The 22,309-nt window shown below is 43.8% G+C and overlaps 1 protein-coding gene across 4 annotated transcripts in view; it reads left to right on the top strand.

Annotated features, from left to right (window-relative positions):
* The window catches only part of AGK (acylglycerol kinase), a 44,620-nt gene that overhangs the window by 1,836 nt on the left and 20,475 nt on the right, over positions 1-22,309 (top strand). For 2 of the 4 annotated variants that reach the window (XM_081024060.1, XM_081024059.1), the window contains exons 2-3: positions 536-713; positions 19,737-19,816. In XM_081024060.1, coding sequence (XP_080880186.1) covers positions 546-713; positions 19,737-19,816 — 248 coding nt within the window. In that variant the 5' untranslated portion in view covers positions 536-545. Of the gene's footprint in view, positions 1-535; positions 714-16,176; positions 16,217-16,276; positions 16,450-19,736; positions 19,817-22,309 lie in introns of those variants that run through there. The other 2 variants (XM_081024061.1, XM_081024062.1) reach the window with 2 other exon arrangements.

The raw sequence follows: 22,309 nt of genomic DNA, 5'->3' as shown, positions 1-22,309 counted from the left end.
CAAAAGGTTCTTTTATGTATGTGTATATGTATATTTCCGAGTCGTTTAGCCTGAACTGCTAGAATCTTTGAAAATGAAAGGTGGCAATCTCTATTGTGGAGAAGCATGTTTCTTAACACTAAACTTGATAGCTAAATGGAGCCTCAGTGTTTGAGGAACACACACACACACACACACACACAGAGAGAGAGAGAGAGAGAGAGGATTCCATATTTTTTAACTATTTTTTTAAAAATTCAAATCCAGTACAGATATAAACTGGGACAAAGATCCACAGTTAAAAGGCTTGTTGAAAAAAGTCAGGTTTTCAGTATTGGAGACAATAGAGACGGCACTTATCTGACATGTAATTGGCAGTTCCAAAGTGTAGAAGTAGCATCAAGTTAAACTCAGGGAGGCATTTTTCTCATCCTTTAATATTTCCTGCCATTATTTTATTAACAAGAAAGAAATAGATGTTTAGTGTTTAGTAAACGTTGCAACCATTTCCTTGTCTCAGGTGATATTCATCTTTTATTTACAGTTTACCACACAGATGCTCTTCCATGCTGTTTCTTTGCATCGAAGTCCCCTGTAAGGTCTGCTGCAGAGTAAAACATAAACATGGCCAAGGTTATCAAAATGTTTCACACACTCAGAAATCACTGGAAGAAGACCACTGCTGGGGCCTGCCTGCTCACCTGGGGAGGAAACTGGCTGTATGGAAAACACTGGTAATTATTTCATTGGATTGGATCCAAGCTAAGGCAGTTTAACTTGAGTTCTGTTGTTTTCAAGGGGAACTAAATTCAACTACCTGAACGCTTAATCTTTAAAATAATATTGGAATTTTTGGAAGGGTTTGGGTTTGTTCATTGTTGTTTTTTTCCTAAACCAGAGTCCAGGGCAAAATATAAGTGACACGTATATACTGTTCTCCTGATTATTTTTGCTTTGCCTTACCATAGCCTTGGAAAGCTCTGAATTTAATTGGAGCAGTGACACAAGGTAGGGGTGCTTAGCCTTTCCAGTTATGGGCTGCTTTCCTGATCAAAAACACTTTCAGACAGTTTTTCTTCCATTGGTGGGGATGGTACATGAAAGGTCCCTTGTGTGAAGAGATCAGGGGAAATTTTGGTTTGCAAATGGGTTAAGCACCCTTGCGCCTCTTCTTTGATAAAATGTGAATTTTCTTGCTACTGCAATGTACTAAAAACAAAGACTGTTGGGAGGCACTCCACAAGTTTGCAGTTTTAAGGAAGAGGAAATTTATATGTGCATAAATTTGAAAATTAGTTGTAAAATAGTTTTAGCACTTGATCAGTGGGGGGCTACAGACTGGTTTTGTGCATCTATAAGTTGTGAGATACACAATTATTTCATATTCATTTCTTTGGTACTGATATGGCAAATTGCTATAATGAAATTGATAGATGTGTTTTAGATTAAATGAAACTGTCATGGACAGGATTGAACAGTTTCCCCCTGGATGCTTTAATGGCATAATTTTTTTCAGGCTTGCAAATAATAAAAAAAAAAAGCTCAGATGGTTTAATGACACACTTTTTTATCTGCTGCTAAACATGCTATGCTATGTAAGTCTACAACATAATGTGTTTTAAAATGCTACTAAGTGGTTCTGCTGGTTTGCTTCAAACTTGCAGTGGTATTTTACTATGTTACTAGATTATAAGGGGTTGGTTCACACGAAACTCTAAACCATGGTTTAGTACAGGGGTCTGAAACCTTTAAGACAAAAAGAGCCACTTGGACCCGTTTCCGAAGAAAAAAAAACTGGGAGCCACAAAACTCGTCATTATAAAAATAACTTTTTTGTCACTTTTTTATTATTTCTTTGTTTGACCCCTCAGAATTACTCCTCCTCATAGAAATAAACGTTAAATTAACAAGTTACCTTTTTGTGTGTGTGTGTTCTTCACTCCCCTTCAAAACAGTGACCAGTGTACATGCCCCTTACAATGTAGTGGGCGGGCGAGCGGGACGGTGCGTGACTAATGCACGCACCGCCCCCATGCGACGTCACAGCCAGTACAGTGCCCGCCACAGTGGGGAGTGTCGGGGCGCACAATGCGCCTCCTCCCCTCGCTAGTATCCGCCCCGGAGCCGCGGCAAACGTGTAAAAGAGCCACATGCGGCTCTGGAGCCGCGGGTTGCAGACCCCTGGTTTAGTATAAGGGTTGTCAACCGTTTTAGAACTGTAGGCCCATTTGGATTTTTTAGGGAGTGCTATGGGTGTCACGCAGGTGGCACTGTGGTCTAAACAGCAGAGCCTAGGGCTTGCCAATCAGAAGGTCGGCGGTTCGAATCCCCGCGACGGGGTGAGCTCCCGTTGCTCTCCCAGCTCCTGCCAACCTATCAGTTCAAAAGCACGTCAAAGTGCAAGTAGAGAAATAGGTACCGCTTCGGCGGGAAGGTAAACGGCGTTTCCGTGTGCTGCTCTGGTTTGCCAGAAGCGGCTTAGTCATGCTAGCCACATGACCCGGAAGCTGTACGCCAGCTCCCTTGGCCAGTAAAGTGAGATGAGCGCCGCAACCCCAGAATTGTCCTCTACTGGACCTAATGGTCAGGGGTCCCTTTTCCTTTACTTTGGGTGTCACCACCTCGCATAACTTCTCTCCCCTCGACTGGATCAGGGCCACCCCACTCCCTGGAGAAACAGAGAGAGAAAGCGTTTGGACATACTTCACTTTCCCAAAGGATCTAGTTCCAGTGGAATTAATCAGCTTTTAAAAGCATGTACAGCTGAAACAGAAAGTGAAGAAGAGCATCAGTCATCTAACTTCGCCTTCAGTTCCATGGGAGCAAAATCTCACCATCCTAACCACTGCATAACTGCATGGAAGAAAGCAAGAAGGGGGAGGCTGAGATTCTGCATAAACTATGTTGGCCTCAGGTGATCTCTCCAATCTCCCTGCATTGAACTAGTCTGGATGGGGCCTCTAAACACTTTTGACTGATAGTGCTTGGAAGCCTCTCTGGGATCAAGAACTCTGGTATTGCAGCTTTTTCAATCACAGGGAGGCTTAATTTAAGCTCTTAGAAGCTCCCTTTGGACCCTGCCACTCAATGAGGAAGACTGGGATGGATCAGGTAGGAAAGGGGTATTGGTGCTGGGATTGGCTTTTGCTGCCTGCCCTGTTCCTCAAAACACACAGTTTATGCCCTTATCACACACCCAAAACCCACTGAAATCAACCAAGCCAAACCACTTCAGGTTCAAACATACACTGGAAAAAATGCAGTAAGAAAATATGAATACTTTCCATCTAGATGAAAGGCAGATGCCCACAAACAGGGGGAAAAGAGAAAAGAGAGAGACAAAGAAGATTTGGTTTCTTAAGTCTTCCATGTAGACTCTGGCAGGACTCACTGTAGAAGAGATAGGAAAACAGGAGGGCTTAATTGGCACCAGTTTCTTGAAAAGTGATCAAACAACAGAGCAGATGTGGTTTGCAAGTCAACAATGGTTTAAAATAATTTGGCTATATTTGCATTTCCCTGAAACTATATTAAATGTGCAAACAGGGATTAAAATTAAAACTTCTTGCTACACGTTTTTAGAAATGAGTACGGTGGTTTAGGACCTTACGATGAATATTTCTTCCAGAGAAAGCAGAAATGGGAACAGTAATTGGGAAGGAATTTCTTGCATTTTCTTGTAATAATACTTACGCTCCTAATTTTCTGAATGAAATAAGGTGGTTGCTGCTTTTACAAACTGAAATGAACCAAGAAAACCCACCCACCCACTCACACTATACATGTTAATGAGCTGGGACCATCCTCACCCACTGGACAAAAAATTGCCCTGTCTTTGTCTAGGAATGCAAGGAGAGACAGAGGAAAAAGCGGAGGTTTAAGCAACATTTGGGTAGAGTGAGAAGGGAATTGAGAAAGGCTTTTGACTTTGTGTTGTACTCAAACTCCACTATTTCTCCTTGTTAAACATTTTTTTCATTTCTGTTTAAAGACCCTCCCCCCCCCCCCGTGTTCATCCCTTCCTGGGGCATTCAGACCTCTCCCATTACCTTGCCACTACTTTTTCCCTTTCGTAGTAGTAGTAGTAGTAATAATAATAATAATAATAATAATAATAATAATAATTTATTATTTATACCCCGCCTATCTGGCTGTGTTTCCCCAGCCACTCTGGGCGGCTTCCAACAAATATTAAAATATGATAGTTCAGTGTCTGTCCCTTCTGGCTTCCATAAGGTGGCTATCTAAAGAACTTTTAACTGAGTTAAGATTAAAAAAGGATGTGTACAAAAAATGGAAAAGGGGGGAAACCACCAAAGAGGAATTCAAACAAATAGCCAGCACGTGTAGACACAAAGTCAGAAAAGCAAAAGCACAGAATGAACTCAGGCTTGCTAGAGAGGTTAAAAGCAACAAAAAAGGCTTTTATGGGTATGTTCGTAGCAAAAGGAAGAACAAAGAAACAGTGGGGTCACTCAGAGGAGAAGATGGTGAAATGCAAACAGGGGACACAGAAAGGGCTGAACTCCTCAATGCCTTCTTTGCCTCAGTCTTCTCTGATAAAGAAAACAATGCCCGACCTGAAGAATTTGGAGCAAATGATTCAGCAAAGGAAACACAGCCCAGAATAACTAAGGAGATAGTACAAGAATACTTGGCTAGTTTAGATGTATTCAAGTCTCCAGGGCCAGATGAACTGCATCCAAGAGTATTAAAAGAACTGGCAGATGTGATCTCAGAACCACTGGCAGTCATCTTTGAGATGGATTGGAGAACAGGCAAAGTCCCGGCAGACTGGAGGAGGGCAAATGTTATCCCTATTTTCAAAAAGGGGAAAAGAGAGGACCCAAATAATTACCGCCCAGTCAGTCTGACATCAATACCAGGGAAGATTCTGGAGCAGATCATTAAGCAATCAGTCTGTGAGCACCTAGAAAGGAATGCTGTGATCACCAATAGTCAGCATGGATTTCTGAAAAATAAGTCATGTCAGACTAACCTGATCTCGTTTTTTGACAGAATTACAAGCCTGGTAGATGAAGGGAACGCAGTGGATGTAGCCTACCTTGATTTCAGCAAGGCATTTGACAAGGTGCCCTGTGGGAGTCATAAAGCCACGGTAAAGGCTTGTAATATTGCAGGGTGCCCCCTGACCTTGGCTGACCAGCACTCTGAGCTTTACAATGTATTGGAATGTATTGGAGCTGTGTTTCCTCTGGGCAGTGATTGACCCTATATGGTGAAAGGGGGCAATAAAAGCCTTGACCGGATGAGGTAACGGGAGACACTGGCAAACAGCCATGCGGCTGGAGAGGGACAAAGAAATAAAGAAGTTTGCAGGAGGAGGAGAGGGAAGTTCGAGAGGAGCTGCTCCTACCATCATGAAAATATTGCTGGCTCTCTGTGTCTTTATTTTATGCTAAACTTCGCCATTTGTGCTCCGACAAGTGGTGCCCCGTGTGAGGCTGAATAAAAGAATACGTCTGAGGACTAAGAGGAGTTTAAAAGAAGACCGTGTGAGGCAACTTAAAGAAAACAGTCTGAGGCAGACTGAGGCTTTTAAAAGGAAACCGTGTGAGGTTTATCGATCCTAGCAAAGGATATCATCGGCTCACTACGCCCGGAAAGGGTTTCAAGCGCTAATCATCTTAAAAAGATCCCGGTGAGTTCCGATCCCTTATTTTATATATTGATTTTAGAAAAATGGGCAGCTCTTTGTCTGCTCCCCAACAGAAATTTTTAAAAGACTTAAAATTTCTCCTCTCCTCCAACAAATTGGAAGTTCCTGATGGTGATTTGATACAGCTCATTCTGGCTATCGGAGAGCATTCCCCCTGGTTTCCTGCAGATGGGACTTGGGAATTAAAACTTTGGGACAAGATCGGGGAACATTTTCATGGGCACCCCAGCATAAGTGTTCGGATTCTAAATGCATGGTGCAAGGTTCGTTACGCCATGGACTCTTTATCACCAAAAAATATATCCATGGCTGCATTGCCAACACAACCTCCAGCTTCTTTAATTCAGCCTGCTGTGTTAGAGACTGTTCCAATACTCGTTTTGCCTGCAGCTCCAGACCCCAAACCTCCGGACTACAGTTCCTCACCTGAGGACTCAATCCTGCAAAAATACCATGGTCTGGCTGGCAATGATCCTAATCTTTCAGCGGCAGAACCAACTACTCCTTTTCAACGTGCAGTCCTTGCCTCTTCCTTAATTCAGGATACTATGGCATTCCCTGTTATTGTGCCCCCTGCTGGCGCTCCTGCAGGAACTCAAGCCCAACACCAACCTTTTGACTTTAAGATTTTGAAAGAGCTGCAACAGTCAGTAAAGGCCAATGGACTCCAAGCCCCATATACGCAGGCGCTTTTAGAAGCCACATTAGCCCAGCTCTTGGTTCCAGAGGCCCATACAGTGTTGCCCCCATCAGCTGGTGTTTTGTTTGCCCACGAATGGGAAACTGCCTGCCGTGCTTATGCTCCAGCCTTGTTACAACAAGTCAGAGGAAATAATCCAAATGTTACCCTCGCAGACGTCACAGATGCCATGATGGGGCGTGGTCCCTTAGCTCAAGCTTCAGTGCAAGCCACACTGCTGCAAATCTTATTGAGGGACACTGCTCTTGCTGCTAAACAAGCAATGAGAAAAATCCCAGAACCCACCAGTATTCAATCAAGGTGGGGTTCAATCAGGCAAGAGGCAAGAGAATCATATTCTTCCTTTATGGATAGGCTGCTTACAGCAGTGAGTTGCCAAATTGAAAATCCTGAAGCCAAACAAATAATCATCAAACAATTGGCCTTTGAAAATGCCAATGAGGATTGTAAACTTGCGTTGCGACCGATAATACACAATCCTGCCAAAGACACAGCAGCCATGCTTCGCATTTGTCAGTCTGTCGGTGCAGCCACCCACAAGGCTTATCTGCTGGCAGCAGCGCTAAATGAAAACCAGCCTGTAGCCACCGATACAACTTGTTTCCAGGGTGGCAAACCAGGATCACCGATACCCCAGTGGGGGTAGAACAGTGGCCTCTACCAAAAGAAAAATCCGCAGCAGCGGCACCAGCTATCTCTGAACAGCTTATTTCTGAACAATTGACTTTTGGCCACATTGAACCATCTTCATCCCACTGGCTCCAGCAGACAGGGAACGGTTTGCTTTTACATTGCCAGCATATTACAATTCGCAGCCCACCCAGCGATATCAGTGGGTTGTCCTACCTCAAGGCATGCGGAACTCCCCTACACTTTGTCAACATTTTGTGGGTGCAGCATTGAAACCCTTCCACATGCACCACCTAGAGGTGCTGCACACGAACTGCATCTGGCAGTGTTTGCCTTCCTAACCATTTGCCTTGCCATCCTTTGCTGCACCGTTATACAAGGATCCAGCAGACGACCTGTCCAGTTGAAACCACCATATTTCACCTCATCAGCTGGCAAGCAGCTGTCGCCAGAATCCTACTCTGGCTGGCAGTATCCACGGCTCAGCCACTTTCGAACTAGAAGAACAGCGTTGTTGAATAAGACTTTTAGGGGAGAAAATTATCATAAGATATGGAGGGATAATATTTTTGTACAAGATATGATTATGTTTGCCAGTTTATTGCATGCTTCTAAATGTTGGGTGTGTATGCCAGTCATTCAGGCAAATGCTTCATGGTGTGCCTGTCAATGGATCTTTTCAATTTACTAATATTATATCCCCTAAGCCTCCAGTATAATTGACCCTCCATGAGCCTTCCCCCAGTTATTTTCAAATTAAGGAGGGGAAAGAATCATGAGGCATATATCCAAACTGTCAATATACATTGAATTTCACTTTTAATAGCTCTTGTTCTCTTACAGGAACCAATCTCAGTGCTATAGGAGTGACACCAGTGCATGGCTAATAAACTAAAAGGAAGCCTACCATGCAGCTTGGAATCAGAATTCTTATATTCTTGGCTTCCGGATTTTAGTGATCATTATAGTAGTTATTGATTTTAGTGATCATTATAGTAGTTATTTGCATTATTTTGTGTTGCTGTATCCAATGTATTCTTTCTATAATCTCTATATGTACTGCATGGTTCTCCAGTCCGCAGCCCGCTTCCAGTGTCAAAGAGTCGCTTATCACGTATTGACTCTGATATAAAATAAAGAAAGAGGGAATGTGGGAGTCATAAAGCCACGGTAAAGGCTTGTAATATTGCAGGGTGCCCCCTGACCTTGGCTGACCAGCACTCTGAGCTTTACAATGTATTGGAATGTATTGGAGCTGTGTTTCCTCTGGGCAGTGATTGACCCTATATGGTGAAAGGGGGCAATAAAAGCCTTGACCGGATGAGGTAACGGGAGACACTGGCAAACAGCCATGCGGCTGGAGAGGGACAAAGAAATAAAGAAGTTTGCAGGAGGAGGAGAGGGAAGTTCGAGAGGAGCTGCTCCTACCATCATGAAAATATTGCTGGCTCTCTGTGTCTTTATTTTATGCTAAACTTCGCCATTTGTGCTCCGACAGTGCCCCATGATATTCTTGTAAAGAAGCTGGTAAAATGCGGTCTTGACTATGCTACCACTCAGTGGATTTGTAACTGGCTGACTGACCGAAGCCAAAGGGTGCTCATCAATGGTTCCTCTTCATCCTGGAGAAGAGTGACTAGTGGGGTGCCACAGGGTTCTGTCTTGGGCCCGGTCTTATTCAACATCTTTATCAATGACTTGGATGATGGACTCAAGGGCATCCTGATCAAATTTGCAGATGACACCAAACTGGGAGGGGTGGCTAACACCCCAGAGGACAGGATCACACTTCAAAACGACCTTGACAGATTAGAGAACTGGGCCAAAACAAACAAGATGAATTTTAACAGGGAGAAATGTAAAGTATTGCACTTGGGCAAAAAAAATGAGAGGCACAAATACAAGATGGGTGACACCTGGCTTGAGAGCAGTACATGTGAAAAGGATCTAGGAGTCTTGGTTGACCACAAACTTGACATGAGCCAACAGTGTGACGCGGCAGCTAAAAAAGCCAATGCAATTCTGGGCTGCATCAATAGGAGTATAGCATCTAGATCAAGGGAAGTAATAGTGCCACTGTATTCTGCTCTGGTCAGACCTCACCTGGAGTACTGTGTCCAGTTCTGGGCACCACAATTCAAGAAGGACACTGACAAACTGGAACGTGTCCAGAGGAGGGCAACCAAAATGGTCAAAGGCCTGGAAACGATGCCTTATGAGGAACGGCTAAGGGAGCTGGGCATGTTTAGCCTGGAGAAGAGGAGGTTAAGGGGTGATATGATAGCCATGTTCAAATGTATAAAAGGATGTCACATAGAGGAGGGAGAAAGGTTGTTTTCTGCTGCTCCAGAGAAGCGGACACGGAGCAATGGATCCAAACTACAAGAAAGAAGATTCCACCTAAACATTAGGAAGAACTTCCTGACAGTAAGAGCTGTTCGACAGTGGAATTTGCTGCCAAGGAGTGTGGTGGAGGCTCCTTCTTTGGAGGTCTTTAAGCAGAGGCTTGACAACCACATGTCAGGAGTGCTCTGATGGTGTTTCCTGCTTGGCAGGGGGTTGGACTCGATGGCCCTTGTGGTCTCTTCCAACTCTATGATTCTATGATTCCATGTCACAGGCTTTTTTTTACCTTATTCAACCTTCCTTTTTTTGTTCCCCTACCCCACCCAGACTTTATGCAAATCCAGGATTGTGATGCAGCACACCCAGTCTTTCCAGTGGGGTGCTGCACAATGATGGCCTAGTGCAAATAATAGTACAGAGAGAAATGTAGAACCGTACATCTGAAATATTAAGCTTTTTGAATCTTGCTCAACAAGGTAGAGTAGACTGTATGTACATAGCCTAGCAACTGAGTTTGGGTCGTTGCTGATACTGGAGGCTGAATTACTATGCTTGAGGCACTCTTGACTAGACTTATATAGTGTCCTTTTATAGCAGATTAAAGGTTTAGTGAAATCTTGTCCCTTTTTTCCTGACATAGTTGGAGCTTCTGGTGCAAAGGGTGCTGCTTTAGCTCAACATTGCTTCAGATTAGCCTTTGACTCCCTGGAATTAGCTGTCTCAGGCATTGCTTGTTCATTTGCCACTGAGGAGGACTTCTTCTGGGGGGAGTGCAGAGATCCGGTGCCAAAACCGGCTCCAATTAGCTCTTACTTATTCTTGAATAGCAAAACCCTGGGCTTTGGCTGTGGAATTTGAAGGTCTTATTATTTTGAGCAGCATTACAGGCATACGGTGCCTGCTGTCTTATATAATTCAAAATGAAAATTCCTGGAGCTGCTATTTACCCCATGATACCTGCAAGTTTTCCGCATGGGGCAAATAGCAGCTTCACTGGGGAGAGGATTTTAATGGAGGACTATGGTCTGCTGTGAAAGGGTTACATTTCCATCTCCCAATGCTGTGATCCCAGTCCTCTTTGGCCCCTCTCTGGGTGACTTCTGATTATTTTTTAAATCACAGGAGATGCTCAGCATGGGTCTCCTGAATCGCATCCAGTAGTGGCCCACTTTTTTAAACAAAAATTGAAGGCATGCTGGAGGAATCGCAGGCATTCAAAGTGAGGCAACCAGTGCTTCTCAGCATCAAGTATGACTGAATTATTCCTCATGCAGCAGTACAACAGAATTGCTTGACCTGAGAGGTGACTGATTAGAAAGTGGCAGGAACATTTACTTTTATAAGCACGCCCTACTTTATAGTTTGGGAATTGCCAAATTAAAAGAGTGTCTGTTACGATGCTTTTGCAATCCCTTAGTAATACTGGGCAGCAGTTTGCTAAAGACAGCCTACTAGTTGCAAGAGAAATGCATGCTATTCTAGTGTATCTGCATCTAGGTTGGAGAACAAAAATGTACCATGCATTTGATTACGTATTGCTGTAGAAAATGATGTCACAGCAGTAGAGGTACCAAAGAAAGACATCCTGATTGCCTTGGGATGCAGGCATGTTTGTAATAATTGGTTGGTGTTTTGCTGGATGGTATGTATATTGAGAAGGGACGCGGGTGGTGCTGTGGGTTAAACCACAGAGCCTAGGGCTTGCCAATCAGAAGGTCGGCGGTTTGAATCCCCGGACGGGGTGAGCTCCCGTTGCTCGGTCCCTGCTCCTGCCAACCTAGCAGTTTGAAAGCACATCAAAGTGCAAGTAGATAAATAGGTACCACTCCAGTGGGAAGGTAAACAGCGTTTCCGTGCGCTGCTCTGCTTTGCAAGACTGCTGGCCACATGACCCGGAAGTTGTACGCCGGCTCCCTCGGCCAATAAAGTGAGATGAGCGCCACAACCCCAGAGTCGGTCACGACTGGACCTAATGGTCAGGGGTCCCTTTACCTTTACCTTTATGTATATTGAGGGTGGGACTATCTAGAACACCTGGAATCTAGAAATTGCCAGGAAATCCAATCTATAAAGAAAATCTCTCTCTCTCTCACACACACACACACACACACACACACACAGAGAGAGAGAGAGCGCACATGTAATTAAGAAACAACCCTACATGCAGATTTACTGGCATAATAGTGATAATGAGCTGACTTTTTACTTTGGAATAATCTAGCATCATTGTTGATGGGTGAGGGCAGTGCCTGATAAAGGGCAATTGCCTGCTATAAATGAATGTGCCTAAGTGGGACTGAAATCACCTATTTCTGTGTGCACAGTCTCGCAGACTAGCTAGTAACCTTCTAGTAGCCATTAGATTTCAGGACTCGGAGTTGGGGTCAGCTATGCCTATTTTTATGCTTGCTTCTGTACCCTTTAATACCTGCCTGAGTCCTACATTTCTAAATAAAAGCAGTTGTGTGGTGGCACCAAAGGTCTATTACTCAGAGGATACTTGCCATGTTTAGGCTGCCTTGGACGTCCAACCATTTGGGGGAAGGAATGGCTTGAAACAATAGACTTGTGTACCAGCTTTTCTGTTTCTGATCTCCCACAGCCTCTGCTATTTGTTCTCTCCAGTGCACAGCAGAGTGTGGCTGTTTCATTTGGAATCACACTGGATTTTAAAAGGTTTAGGCACCATTCATCTTACAAAGGGGCCAACTCTTTATTAAGGGTTGGGCAGCTTTAGGTTCCACGGAAAAATATGCCCAGAAGAAGTCTACTGAAGTATTTCTTTTTCTGCTCTGCCTTGGTGATTGTGGTCTATCCTGGGCAGCTGAAAGAGGAATTGGATCTGTATTGATCCTGGTTTGGTTACCTAAGTAAACAGAGGAATCCTCCTGATTTATCTCTGACAATTTTACCGGCTCACCAAGCCTGCCTAGTTATTTGGAAAATAATTGTGAAATTGGATAGCAGAGAAGCAGCATTTCATTAGCTGGAAATAGCTGAGCTTTGAATTTGTTTTTTGCCCTATGCGTAGCAGCGATTGCAAGCCCTGAAGAAAAGCTGTGGCTGTAATTGCTTCACACTTTACCTGTGATTATTGTCATTGTGATAGCAGAAACCCATTGGCTTTTCGAGGTGATGATAGCTCAGCCAGCTGGTAAATTCACAATCATGTTAGCTGCCCTCACTTTGCTGCTAATTGGGAGCTTATTGCATTAGATGCCATTCCTCTTAGTATATAATAGAGAAGATTCTCCAGACACTGTCCTGGTTCTCTCTTGGATCCCAAGTGAAAACCTTATTTGCCCAGATCTGTTAAGCTCATGCTTTATTTGTGTTTATTTTTATGATGGACTTACCCTAACTACTCCAATTTGCTACTGATGTAGTTATCGTATGTGTGATTGCTTTTTATGTCTATATGCCGCTATGAGAGCTAGGCTGAAGAGTGGCTAATATATCAATAAATAAAATAATAGTATATGAATTGACTAGATTGGTTGGAAGTGCAAAATCCATGCAAGCAGGAGCATTTATGGACCTAGCCCCTTCCTTCCTTCCTGCATGGATGGGGATTGTCTTCATGTCCTGTTTCTGAGCTTCCCATAGACATCTGGCCGACCAGCCACAGTATAGAACAGGATCCTGGAATCCAACAAGGCTATTATTATGGTCTTCATAAGATGTGGCACCCAAAGCTGGTGGCTGAGTTTTTGGATCTCTGGATCTGGACCAGAACTACATAATTGCAACTGGAGTTTCCAAAGGCAGAGAACCCTTTTGCAATGTTTTGTGTGTACAATCCTATTTCCCTTCATGGATTTCCTTTCATATGGATTGGTGTAATTTGGATGCAATCCAGATAAATCAGGTGATATTGTGTGTGTGTGTGTGTGTGTGTATACGTACTCCAGGTGACTTATTTAGTAAGACTAATGGAAATAAATGGGACTTAAGAGCCCTTGCTTTCAGCAGGCTGTGCCTGCCACTTGCTGACCTGCAAGGCGAAGTTAAAATAATTAACATCCCTGAGCCCACCCATTCTTCACAACCTTGTCTCAAAGGTCAGTGCTGTGACTTCTAACCTTGAGACTGGTGCTAGTCCAATTTCAGCATCCTCTGTAATGCTTCTCTTTCTCCTGACATTGAGGAACACCAAACGATTATAGCAGGAAGTCCATGAAAACAATTGATGTGGATGCATTCATTGCGTTCCTGTTGCCCTACCACTGTGCATCATCAGCCAAGACTTACTTTCCTGAGGCTTTGCTAGCTGATCAGATACTTAGCAGGTTCGATGGGGAATCTTCTAATAAGAATGGTCTCTCTCGTGTTTGCTTCAAAGCTTTCACATGCTGGGGGTAGGGTGAGGTGCTGAGAATTTTGCCCTTATAATAAATACATGTTTGTTTGCGGTGCCTCTCTGTACATGGGTAGATAAGATGGAGTAGGGCTGTCCAATTCATTTCGGCACTAGAGTTGGTTTTTAAGTAGTACTTAGTAAAAATTACTGCAATTAGTCAATAGCCTGCCATTCTTGTAAAAAAAGAAAGAAAAAATGTTCCTGTTGCTTAACACACATGATTTATTCCTTTGAATGTGAAGAGCAAACATTATGTTAAGGGGAGCGCTACTGCCTCTAAGGAAAACTTTGATAAATATTCCAATTAGGCATGAATTGGAGTAATATATTATTTATGCGTTCTCTCGCTTAGGAAGCTTATTTCTGTTTGTCCCATTATTTTCACTAAAGGTTTCCTATTGACAGAGTTTCTCTCGCTGCTTAGTTTGAATTTCTCCAGATTGATTCTTCATCTAAAATCAATTTTCTGTAACATGAGAAAAGCTACCGTGGCAGTAAATGCTGGTAAGGCAGAACGAGTTACATGGCTTTAAAAAGTGGAATAAGCAGAGAAAGAGGGGGAAAGTCTGCAAGCGTGTTGTTCTGGAATGAGCCCCGTAAACTGCTGCGTATTAATAAAAATGTGCAGCATATCATCAGAGCGGAATTGAAAGGAGTTCTGCCTGGCCCTTTTGGCACCAAGAGCCAAGAAGAGCACTGCCCTGCTGTAAACCAAGTGAGTGCTCATTTGCCCTCTGGCCTCCTCCTCCCTGACCCCAGCCACTCTGAGCTGCAGGCAGGCAGGCAGGCACCTCTTGGGCTTTTACCGGCTTGGCCCTTAATCCTTGAGAGATGAAAGCCGCAAACCCAGAACGCTTCAGGCTGCACAAATCAGAACAGGGATGCCACTTCCACAGAGAGAGGTGCTTCCAAAAGTTGACTTTCCTATCGCCGTTCTTCACCCTTGAACTGCATAGCACTTCAAGCCCCATTTTAATGACTACGTGGAGAGTTATCTTTGGAAAAGATGGCTAAGTGGAGCAAAGAGAAGCAGCGAGTTTCCATTTATTTGTTTAATACGTTTATATCCACCCGCTGTTGAAGGTTCCCAGGGCAAACAAGAAATACAAAGTGGACTAGAATATAGAAGCGCATTAAAGTGCAGTGGGCCAATTTTTAGGACACTCATATGCCTCCCTATTGCAGCCTAAGACAGATGCTGATCCAAGATGAATGAGCAGGTCTCTTTGCTTTATTTCAGCTCAAACCTCATTGCTTATCTCCACAGGTTGCCCCTCAGGTTTCATTGTTCGCTTTTCTGGGGGAGAAATTCACTTTCTAGCTGGTTGTGTCAGTCTAAGCCAGGTGTGGGGAATTATCACTGTGTTTCTCAAACGTGGGTCCCTGGCTGTTGGTGGACTACAGCTCCCATCATCCCTAGCTAGCAGGACCAGTGGTGATGGGATTAATAGTCCAACAATAGCTGAGAAACATAGCAGAGATGTGGTTGAGGAAAACATCAGAAGGCTGTACAGTGGTACCTCGGGTTAAGTACTTAATTCGTTCTGGAGGTCCGTACTTAACCTGAAACTGTTCTTAACCTGAAGCACCACTTTAGCTAATGGGGCCTCCTGCTGCCGCCGCGCCACCGGAGCCCGGTTTCTGTTCTTATCCTGAAGCAAAGTTCTTAACCTGAAGCACTATTTCTGGGTTAGCAGAGTGTGTAACCTGAAGCGTATGTAACCCGAGGTACCACTGAATTCTCTTGTAGGCAACCTTCTGGGGACCCCATGTCACTGGTGGGCAGGGCCAGAGGTCTTTACTGATTCCCTGCCATGACACCATCTTGCCATGTCAGGTGTTTTTTTCACTTGTGCCTGAGACTTGCAGAGTGGGCACATTTTATATTATGGCAACGCAGAAAATAGTCAGGTCCTTGCCACCAAGGAACATACAATGTAGACAATGAGGGAAAACAGCAAACAGGATGGGGAGACGAGCAGGGAGGGAAGGATATTGGCAAATGCAGGTGTACGTTCTTGGTAATTTGATGACTATATGCACTTCATTGGTAGTGCTGCAGCTAGCCTGGTGCTTCTGTCAGAGAAAGGAATAATTTGGCCACTGATTTGCTAGCAGGCTGGGGGGCTGGTTAATTCCACTCACCAGTTAGACCGGAGGAATTTTGGTCAGTTACTTCCTGTTTATACAATGATGCGGTTCAGTTTGGTCAATTAAGTAATCTCGTTGCGGGTGGGATCTGGCTCTTGGTAATGAAGACATGGTCCAAGAAGTGACGAAAGCTAAGGTGGCATCAAAACAGTGACATTTAAATAGTTACGAGTTTTTGACAAGTAGCCCCTTTGGAAAGTTTGGTCTGTGTTTTGTGTGCCAAAGCAGTCGAAGTAGGTATTTTTAAATGCGTGTTTCCATCTATTTATCCCTCCCCTCAACTTGCGCTATCTAAAACACTGTTCTTTTTCTTCTTCCTCCTCCTGATAGCGATAACCTGCTAAGGAGAGCTGCATGCCAAGAAGCCCAGGTAATACCATTTAACAAGATCAAATTAGATTAAAATCCTCTCCTTATCTCTCTTGTGCAGGATTCTGGAGATTCTCCCAGCAGGTCTCCTCTACGTGACTAGCCTGCCAAAGGGACTCTCTGTATTCTTCTGCTCAAATACCAGAAGACACTTCCCCCCTTTGCACCTAATTACGCCTCAGTTCAGTGCCATCACAAATTATTCATGAGCATCACGAAAGTGGAATATATTCAGTAAGACTTTGGGAAACTTGATTACCTGTATTGCTTTTGTTAGGTAAACTTGTGAGCCAGCAGTGACAGGACTGAAAATTTGGGAGATTGAAATCGCATTTCATCAACTGGCAGAATGGAGAGCAGCTAGCATGTAGCTTTTCTTATTCTGATTGTACCTGGTACTCTGGTGCCTATACAAAAAGGCAGGACCAAAAAGTTCCAACAAAGCAGGAAAAACCAAATTGATTTTATTATTATTGGAGGGCACTCTTTGTAGTCCCAAATGCTCTTGAGGTTCGGCTGGCCCTGAGGGAACAAGCCAGGCTCTGATTTATGGAACTCCTTCCCAATAGAGGTTCGGCAGAACCATCCTGCTCATTTAGACGTCTTCTAAAAACTATATTAATTTGACAGGCCTTTCAAACCTAAGATTCTTTGCCAACCAGCTCTTAGTGATGTATTTGATACTTTTATTGTAATACTGGGTTCTTAATCTATTACTGCCTTATGATATTTATACAAAAGTGCAGCTTATTTTAAAAAAATTAAAAAGGAAACAGATACCTGAAATATGTTTCCCCCTCCTTGTTATGAATTTTCATAAACACCCAATTGTGCCCTTTATGTGGAGTACCCCTCCCCCCATTTTTTATTTGTAGTATCTCTGGCCAAAGATTTATGGCCATCTCATTGGCCATTGGGAAATAAAATACTTCGGATCATGTCTGAAATTTGTGTCTTTTTTATTTTGCTGAACTGGATATGCTCATCCAAATAGATGTGCATATTCATTTTGACAAACACAAACTTTTAAAATACTCCTTATTATGTTTCCAGTAGCACTGTAACATGGAAACTGCCCTTCTTTGTGGTCTGAAAATGAAACTTATACTTCGGGGGAGTTTATTAGGATGTGAAATTCAAAGGGGAGAAAGAGTTTTTATGGCAAGGAGCAACGGAGGCCTGCTTTGCACATGCAAATCCACGCTTGATGTTGCAGTCATGCGAATAACACTTGAAAGGTGCCGTCACAGTTGCAGCACCACGGTCCTACTGGCTGCGTTTGCAGATCTCAATAAACCAGGGTCTCTGGCTTATTAGGAATGAGTTCACGTTGCCTGATTGCTCCCACTTCGCTTCTCCCCTGGCTTGAGCAACAGAAACAAACCACCAAGCCATAGTGAAGCTTGACTTCCTGCCATGTCCAAACCTGGAATCTTGTTCTGCTCCCTCACAAGCTGGGATCGCTTGTGTTCTAGCCATGGTGGCTATGTTCTGTCTCTATTGTCAGAACCAGTGTGTCTCTGAATACCAGTTGCTGGCAATCACAGATGGGGAGGGCACTGTTGCACTTAACTCTGCTTCTCCTTAACATCTGCAGGTGAGGCAGTAGATGTGCTGGACCGTTGTCTTGCCCTGGTAATGGACTGGATGAGAGCTGACAAACTGAAGCTCAATCTAAATAAGACTGAGGCATTCTAAGTAGGTGGTTCCTTAGTCCAGATGGACTAAGACTGCCTTCTCTTGATGGGGTTACGATTCCTCTGAAGGAGCAGATACGCAGCTTGGTGATACTTCTAGCTCCCTTGCTGTCACTTGAGGCTAAGGTGGCCTTGGTGGCCATGGAGTGCCTTCCATCAGCTTCGGCTGGTGGCCCAGCTGCTCCCCTAAATGGACAGGGATAGCCTAACTTCTGTTGTCTGTGCTCAGGTACCCTCTAGGTTAGATTGCTGCAATGCATTATATGTAGGGCTGCCTTTGAAGATGGTTCAGAAACTTCAGCTGGTGCAGAATTCGGCAGCCAGGTTGCTTACCAGGGCAAGACAGTTTGAGCTGTATTTTGTATTCTTATTTTGTATTTTTCTGCCTTGGGATATTTAGTTGGAGGGCGGTATACAGATTTAATAAATGATGATGGCGATGATGATGTTCTGCTTCCCATTGGCATCTGGTTGGCAGCTGTGAGAACAGGATGCTGGCCTAGATGAGCCCTTGGCCTGATCCAGCTGGATTTTTCTTCATGCCAGCCAGCCATAAACCATGGTTTGATGTTATGAATCTGTGCTTCTTAATAAACCAGGATCCCAGATGTGGACATCACAGGGAAGCCAAGCTTAACCCTGGCTTATCATGGTGTGTGACTGTGTCTGTTTATTTCACTTATCTTTGAGTCAAACAGGTTTAGGGAATATTCAGTTATTGTCTGCAATGTTGTTTTAGTGTGTTTGTGGGCCGGGGGGGGGGGGGAGTAGTGTGAAGGATGGAATGATCAAACAGGAAATAAAATCAGTTTACCAGCGCCTACCCTGCAGCCAATGTTTCGGGTTAGTAAATGATTACAAAGGGTCTTGAAGTGGTTGTTTTTTTTGGTCTTCCTCTTTAAAACTCGAAAGCATGAGAGCAGAGCCTGCATAAAAAGCTAGTCTGCCAACAGTATAATTTGTAGGAAGAGACAGGTTGTTTGTTCAGAGCAAGCAAATATATCACTCCCCCATCAAGTAAATAATTAGATGTTTCTAACAGCTGTAACAGACCTCAGAATTATGAATGCAGACACTCTTTTTCCATGATTTCCCCCAAGAATGCAAAAGTAATAGAATTAATCACTGACTTTTCCCATCTGTTCTTTAGATAACATGCCAGTTTGATTTCCTCTGTCCTTTACCCCCATGAATCACTGTTTCTCGCATGCCTTCTGCCTTCTCGTTTCCACCGCGGTAAAATAAATAGAACAGAGTTGAGCATTAAATTCTAACAAATTTTTTAATCCTCTACTCTAATAGCCTCAGTGATGCTGATAATTGCTATGAATTGCTGCTTTGAAAATCTACAGAGCTCTCTTAAAACAATTGCTTCAGCTGCCTCGCTTTATATCTCTTCACCAAAAGTGTTGAGAATAAATTCATTGATTATTATTATTAGTTATATTTGCCTGGGGCCTATACTTGTCACGCAGCTTGCATCAAAGTGGGACAGAGAGGCAGAGCAAGCTGTCAGTGTATAGGGCTCACATTGTTTTCAGTGGAACTAACTGCATGCAGATGTACCTTTGCCGTTCCCTTGCAAGTTGTCAATGTAAGCTGACTAGAGTTTGCAGAACATAAGGCTAAATTAGGCATCTAGGTGGCCTTTTGCTGGCTGGGATGGATCTCAGTAAAGCAGTCTTTGCTCCCGCCTCACTGAAGCCATTTGTGGGGTGTGGGAGAGGGGCCCTGTAATCCCTGAAATAACACAGAATTGTTCAGCACCAAAAACAGACAGATTTTTAATTCTTTAATAATGAGACGCTTTCTCTCCATTATTAGGTGTTTGGCAACCAGATTCTTCCTTCCAGCATGCAGATCAAGAAAGCAACAGTGTTTCTCAACCCTGCAGCTTGCAAAGGGTAAGATTCCCTTTCCCAGCCACCTGGCACCTTTTCATTTACTTTGGTTTTGCTTTCATCAGGGCAAGTCATTCGTGGGAACCAAAGCCTTACTTCCTATCCTCCCCTGAACCTAATGTTATCAAACTTCTTCAGCTGATTGAGAAACCACAGTTAGAATGGGCCTGCTTGCTAAATTTAACATGAACCCCAAATCATACAGTTCTTCTCACTCCCCTATCCCACTCCATATTCCACATTAATGTCATCAGCATTCCCATTCTATGAATGAGATTAAGATGTTCCCAAATAGAGGGGCATGCTCAGATGTTGGGCATGCTGATTTAGTGCCCCTGAAGCCACGCTGTGCCTATTTTCTAGTATAGTGGTAGCAAATGGCCGTCATGTGCAAAAGCTATTTCAAGGTCAAAGATTTAGCAGGTGTATTGGTTTTAAACACATTGGGGCCTTTTTTGTCAATGAATGTGGCTCCCGATGGCTGGCATCTTCACCATCATTTTATTATTTATATGCCCCCCATCTTACTTGGTTGCCCCAGCCACTTTGGGCAGCTCCCAACAAAATATTAAGAACACAATAAAATCTCAAGCAGTAAAAGCTTCCCTGAAAGCCTTCAAATGTCTTCTAAAAGTGATAGTTGTTTATCTGTTTGACATCTGATGGGAGGGCGTTCCACAGGACAGGCCTCAGTACCGAGAAGGCCCTCCCTGTAGTTTCGTGTCTTACAGTGAGGAAACAGCCAGAAGGCCCTCGGAGCTGAACCTCAGCTTCTGGGCTAAATGATGGGAGTGGGGATGCTGCTTCGGGTATACTGGGCTGAGGCCGTTTAAAGGTCAGCACCAACACTTTGAATTGTGCTCGGAAACCAACTGGGAGCCAATTGTAGGTCTTTCAGGACCAGTATTATATGGTCCCAGCGGCCACTCCCAGTCACCAGTCTAGCTGCTGCATTCTGGATTAGTTGCGGTTTCCAAGTCACCTTCAAAAGTAGCCTCACGTAGAGTGCATTGCGGTAGTCCAAGCGGGAGATAACCAGAGCATGCACCACTCTGGCAAGACAGTCTGCGGGCAGGTAGGATCTCAGCCGGCGTACCAGGTGGAGCTGGTAAACAGCTGCCCTGGACACAGAATTGACCTGCGCCTCCATGGACAACTGAGAGTCCAAAATGACTCCCAGGCTGCTCACCTAGTCCTTTAGGGGCACTGTTACTCATTTTAGGACCAGGAAGGGATTTTTTGCTTAGGAGGCCAAGCCACCCCACTTAAAAATATTGTCTCGTTGACCTAAACTGCAAATTCTAGCTTAGGCTTATTTTTGATAGGGGGTAAGTCTTACAAACGACACATTGTTTGGAAGTTGTCCCTTACTTAAAGTCTTGTTTTCTTTTCTCTGGGTGCTCAAAATAATTTTTGCAGGATAATTCATAATTAATACCATGGTTATTTATTATGCAGCAGCAGGCATTAAAATGCACGAGAGCATTACCAAAACAAGGTCAGGTGAAGTTTTTGTATTAATGTTGCTGAATAATAATAAAGCAAGTAATATTTCTCTTTTAAAAGTAGAATTTGCATCTTACCAACCGAGGGCAAGTATTCCATATCTCATTAGTTGGGTAATAATACATTATTTGCTTGAGGGCTTATTATTTGGGGTGGCAGGCAGGGTTGTTGGGGGAAAATATTTAAAGTTTCTTAAGCCATAATAGAAAAGTGGCGAGATGAGCATTGGACTAGGGATGACGGGACATAGCCATGAAGTTTGGGCTGAGCTTAGGCCCGTCACCATCTCTCAGACTTGCCTACCTCACAGGGTTGTTGCAGAGATGAAGCAGGGGCTTGGGAACACCTTGGAGGAAAAGAGGAGCAAAAATGTAAAGTGTGGTGATGGCACAGGTTTTCCATCCTTGAATAATTCTAGAGTTCAGAAGGACTTCCTTCTGAACTTACTGTTTGCTAGTAAATAGCTTCTTTTTTGAAGAAGAGAAAGTCCTATGCTGATGCTCCCTAAAAATGTCCCTGGCAACACAAGCTAGTAGCGGTGAATTCACAAATTCACTTATGAACACAGGGCAGTGACTTGTATCGCCTCATAATATGACCCTTACCTTAGTTTTGCTGTGAACCATTGAGAATGGGGGTAGCAGTGGATGTGTTGGAGTAGGACCTGGAAGACCCGGGTTCAAATCCCTGCTCATCCGTGAAGCTCACTGGATGATTTTGGGGCAGTTGCCATCTCTGTGTTACCTATCATCTCACAGGGGCGTTTGCTTGAATTAAATTAGGAGCGGTCCTTGGAAGACGGATGGATAATAATGTCATGTGATAAATAAAATGCATAGATTTATCTGACTCCGGCACTGCCCAGTGTTCCTTCTTCTACCCCCTCACTTCCACTAATTTGCTCTTTGCTTCTGTCATCACGTATTCAGTTATCATTGTTTCCCAGGTATCTTGCGACTGAGAACTGTGTATGAATGACTCATTCTGCAT

This window comes from Podarcis pityusensis (genome assembly GCF_964106645.2).
Source record: "Podarcis pityusensis genome assembly, chromosome: 10".
Lineage (NCBI taxonomy): Eukaryota > Metazoa > Chordata > Lepidosauria > Squamata > Lacertidae > Podarcis > Podarcis pityusensis.
The sequence above is the reverse complement of the archived record's forward strand: the minus strand, read 5'-3'. Positions and strand labels throughout refer to the sequence as shown.